At 41.1% G+C, this 5,127-nt stretch overlaps 1 protein-coding gene across 5 annotated transcripts in view; it reads left to right on the forward strand.

Annotated features, from left to right (window-relative positions):
- Brd8 (bromodomain containing 8) overlaps nt 1-4,891 on the forward strand; it is a 42,960-nt gene extending 38,069 nt beyond the window's left edge. For all 5 annotated transcript variants that reach the window (XM_005382124.2, XM_005382125.2, XM_005382127.2 and 2 more), the window contains 3 exons: nt 241-309; nt 3,366-3,543; nt 4,515-4,891. In XM_005382124.2, coding sequence (XP_005382181.2) covers nt 241-309; nt 3,366-3,543; nt 4,515-4,607 — 340 coding nt within the window. In that variant the 3' untranslated portion in view covers nt 4,608-4,891. The remainder of the gene's footprint in view (nt 1-240; nt 310-3,365; nt 3,544-4,514) is intronic.
- The last annotated feature ends 236 nt before the right edge of the window (nt 4,892-5,127 follow it).

A 5,127-nucleotide genomic window follows, 5' to 3' on the forward strand; every position in this document is an offset into this window, starting at 1 on the left:
GGGGGAGTGTATGGCTGAGGAATCGATACCTCAGTGCAAAAATCCTGGGCTAAATTCCTCAGTACCACCAAAAAACCCAAACAAACAAAAACAAAATAAAACAAAAAAACTCTAATAAGACGAAACTAATAGATTTCTTCCCTATAGTGTTTAGGCCCCATCCCCTTAACAGATTTATCAAGAACTGAGCCAAGAGTAAATTGCCTTGGTTTCTTTATCTCTGGGTTTTTTCCTTAACAGGTTCAGCAGTCCATTTCTGAAAGCTGTGTCAGAAAAGCAGGCCCCAGGGTACAACGATGTGGTGAAAAGGTCAGTAGAAAGTGGTCAAGAGGTTTTGGCCACTTTCGCATCTGTGTTTTAATATTTTATTTCCCATCTATTAGATTATTTATATTATGTACAAACTTTACAAGTTTATAAAGTTACGGTAAGCTCTGTCTTCATTTGAGAAGTAATGTAGGGAACAAAAGGATGATTCAGGCTACTTATTTATTTTTTAATATTGACCTTTAAAATAATATGATTCATTCATTATACTCTTAAATTAGCCTTTGTTAGTTTTGGACACTATTCTTTCTTGTTTTTGTGTTTTGTTTTTTTATAATTGGGGATTGAACTCAGGAACCTTATATTGAGCTACACCCAGCCAATTTTTTATTTTGAAACATAGTCTCACAAATTTGGTAAATTACCCTGGCTGGGCTCAAATTTGGGATCCCCCTGCAGCCCCCAAGAGTGCTGGGATTATAGGCATGAACCACCACATCTAGTTTTGACACTATTCTTTTGGAGCATAATTTTTAAAATATCTAAAGTGCCCCCGCTCCATAAAATAAAATGTCCCCCAAAGGTCTCATGTATTCAGAGGTGGGGTGTTTGGAAGGTGATTGGATCATAAGGGCACTGTATATAGCTGAATGTGCTGTTAGGGTGTGGGCTTGGGTGAAAGAAATGTGCCCCTGGGAGCTGATCTTTTGAAAAGGGTATATATTCCTCTTTCACTCCTCCCTTCTCTTTACTTCTGGCTGCCATGAGATGAGCAGCTTTCTTCTGCCATGGCCTTTTACCATGCTGTTTGTGCCTTGGAGCCAGCCTACTGTGGGCTGAATACCCCCAAAACCATGAGCCAAGTTAGTGTTAAAGTTGTCGTGGGTATTTAGTTTCAATGACAGAAAAGTGCCTAATATGAAAAGGAACCCTGTATTAGCCTATATTCAGCATTGGATGAGTGCAGTGTTGGGGGTATGGTGAGACAGGGTCTCACTCTGTAATTCAGGCTGGCTTTGAACTCACTATGCAGCTCAGGCTGGCCTCAAACTTGCAGCAGTTCTCCTGCATCAGCCTCCTGAGTGCTGGGATTACCGGCATGTGCAACCATATCCTGTGAGTGCAGTATTTTGGATTTTAATAGCATAGTTCATCTAAAAGGATGTCAAAACCAGGCATGGTGCCACACACTTGTAATCCTAGCACTTGGGAAGCAGAGGCAGGAGTTCCACCTCAAGTTTGAGGCCAGCCTGGACTACACAGTGAAACCCTGGCACAAAAAAATTAATATAATACACTAAAATTAAATAAACAAAATGTCATAAAGCAATGTGGTAGTAGAATATAAAAAGTCATGATAGGATCTTTGGAGACTGTATTAGTCTGTGCTGCTATAAGAAAATACTACAGACTGGGTTTTATAAATAATAGAAACTTACTTCACATGGTTCTGAAGGCTGGGAAGTCAACAAAGTGTCGGTAGATTGGTGTCTGGTAAGGGCTCCTCTCTACCTGCAAGACAGCATCTTCACAGAGGGAAAGTGACAGAAGGGCCAAGGGTGCTTCCTTTAGTCTCAAACCCTTTTACGAGGATACTCAATCCTATTGAGAGCAGAGCCCTTGTGATTCAAACCACCTCACAAAGGCCACACCTCTTAATACTGGAGATTAAGTTTTAACATGAGTTTGGGAGGGGACACCGTCATTCAGACTAGCAGAGATGAACTTCTTCATTCTATAAATGAGGAAAGTAAAATTTTGGGATAGTTACAACTTGCCTGTGATCAGCCAACAGTTAATAGCAGAACTAGAACTAAACCTTAGGTGCTTCTAATTCAGTCCTCTATCTACACTGCTCTGCCTACTCTTATATACCTATTTTGTTGTCTCATCAAATAACTATTTATTTATTTTAACATTCACTATATTCAGCTGGGTGTGGTGGTGCACACCTGTAATCCCAGAACTCGGAAGGCTCAGGCAGGAGGATCACCACAAGTTCAAGGCCAGCCTCAACTACACAATGAGACCCTGTCTCAAAAAAAACAAAAAACTCGTTATATACATACACTTCATTTCCATGAAGTGGAGCTTAGCTTTTAATTTGTATAAGAGAAATAGATTAAATACCTAACATATGACCATATTATAAATAGCAGGTAATTACTATGTAACAAACTGATACCTTACAATGTTATACCTGGGGCCAGCACTAATCCTGCAATACTGGAGAGGCTTGGCTTATGGGCCTTGGAGTTAGGCTGCCTCTGAATTGGAATCTAGGCTGTGTGTGCCTTTGGGCAAGTGCTACTTCACCTCTTTAAATCTCAGCTCCAGGCTGGGGATATAGCTCAGCGGTACAAGCGCCTGCTTGGCAAGCACAAGGTCCCAAGTTCGATTCCCAGTACCAAAAAAAAACAAAAAACAAAAAACAAAAACAACTCAGTTCCCTCATCTGACAAATGGAGATAATAATAATACCTATCCTTACTTGATTAGAAAATTTCTTTTTGTTTTTACAGTACTGGGAATTGAACTCAGGGCCTCACTCTAGGCAAGCACTGTTCTGTTGAGCCATATCCCCAGTTTTTTGTTTTTATTTTTTGAGGCAAGGTCTCACTCTGATGCCAAGTGTAGCCTTGAATTTGTGATCTTCTCACCTTAGCTTCCCAAGTAGCTGAGATTACAAAAGTACACCACTGAGCCTGGAGCCCTCTCCTTACTCACGAGGCTGAGGCATGTAGATCTAGAGTTCCAGGCTAGCCTGGGCAATATAGCAAGATTCTATCTCTTAATAACAACAACAGCAATAATAATAACTACCTTAAAAGTGTATTGAGAGGATTAAAAGAGTGGCTACTCTTTTATTATTTGAAAAAGGCTACTATCTTTAGTAACTAGTTTTATTAAGAGCCAGATAATTTCTTCCATATTAAAGTTTGAAGCTGGACATGGTGGCACATGCCTGTAATCCCAGCACTTGGGAGGCTGAGGCAGAAGGATCATTGCTAGTTTGAGGCCGGCCTGAACTACATAGCGAGACCCTGTCTCAAAAAAAAAAAGTTTGAATTCTTGTGGCTTTTCTTAATCATCTGTAGACCCATGGACTTAACTAGCCTGAAGAGGAATCTATCTAAGGGACGGATCCGTACCATGGCGCAGTTCCTGCGAGACCTGATGCTGATGTTCCAAAATGCTGTTATGTACAATGACTCTGATCATCATGTGTATCACATGGCTGTGGAGATGCAGCGGGAAGTCTTGGAGCAGATTCAGGTATCACAAAGAGCCCAAGCAGGGGCTGGGGATTTAGCTCAGCGGCACAGCGCCTGCCTGGCAAGCGTGGGGTCGTGAGTTCAATTCCCGGTACCGGAAAACAAACAAACAAACAAGCAAACAAACAAAAAAAGAGCCCCAAGCAAAGCGGGGAGGTAGCCTGTGGAACTTGACTTTGTAAAGTCTTTGAAAGTAAGAGTGGTAAGGCTGGGGATATAGCTCAGTGGCACAAGCACCTGCCTGGCAAGCACAAGGTCCTGAGTTGGGTTCCCAGTACCAAAAAAATAAACAAACAAATAAATAAAGTCTACTTAAAAAAAAAAAGAAAAGAAGGTTGATGCTGTCACCTTGGATTCCTAGAGTTTATTTTCAGACCTTAAGGACTTGTACTTACTGGTTTAGAAAACACTGAAGCTCAGTGGGTCCAGTTTTAACACAGTGAGGTAGACTAGGAAAGCAAGTGGCAAGAGAGCTGGGAATGGACAAGTAATGGGAACTTCTGTTTCTAGAGCCTCAAATTGAAGGCCCCAAAATACAAACCAGAGGCTGCAGTCACAGTCCATTTTGCAGTTACTAGGTCTGCTGGTATTGATGTACACTCACACTTTCCCACCTTTAGGGGATAAGACGTGTAGTAGCTTCAAAGAAACTTTTTTTTTTTTTTTTTGAGAAGCATCATCTTTTTTTTTTTTTTTTTTTTTTTTTTTTTTTGATTAAAAAAAAGGGTCTTGGTATGCATTTCAGGCTGGCCTTGAGCTCACTTTGTAGCCTAGGCTGGTCTCAAACTCACAATGATCCTTCTGCCTCAGCCTCCCAAGTGCTGGGATTACAGGCGTGTGCCAACACGCCTGGCTCACATCATCCTTTAAAGAAAAGTAAATTAGTGAAATCTATTTGCCAAAAAGAAATAAAATTGCAGTCAATCTTTTGTAGCCTGGAAGACTCATAGCTTGCTGTGTGTTCCTTGACAGGTGCTGAATATTTGGTTAGACAAAAGAAGAGACCTAAGTAGTCAGGAATCAGTATCAGCCAACCCAGTGGATGATGGAAATCTGTTCTGTTAACCTGGAGCTGCTGCCACGATCATTTCTGCAGTTTTTTACCTTCTCCTTGAGACTGATCAGAGAAGATCAAGGACTTGGTTACCACTTCTTAGTTGTCCTTTCTAGTAAGAGTAATGTCTTACAACCAAGGAGCTGAAAATGCCTGCGAATCTGAATATTTTTAGAGATGGTGATGTGAGGGAACTGAGATTTGGGTTTCTGCTGTTAACATTGCCCACGTTTTTTGTTCCTTAATTTAGAGGTAGATTTTACTATTGTTCTATAAATAAATATTTCATAAACCAGATCGCTTTTTAATGATTGTAGAAGCTGAGAATAGAGGGGCAGCATCATGTGTTGAAACAGGTTAGAGAGTTGACTCAGGTCTTCTTCTGCATGCTGTCTGGAAGGGGTTGAAGTAGCCCAGAAGTGTCTCTGATGTCTCATATAAAGTGATGGGGGTAATTGAAGCACCCTTCGAATAGACAGGAGCTTAGCTGGGCATGGTGGTGCACCCCTGTAATCCCAGCACTGGGGAGGT

The sequence above is a fragment of the Chinchilla lanigera genome, unplaced genomic scaffold (assembly GCF_000276665.1).
Source record: "Chinchilla lanigera isolate Chin_1 unplaced genomic scaffold, ChiLan1.0 scaffold00017, whole genome shotgun sequence".
NCBI lineage: Eukaryota > Metazoa > Chordata > Mammalia > Rodentia > Chinchillidae > Chinchilla > Chinchilla lanigera.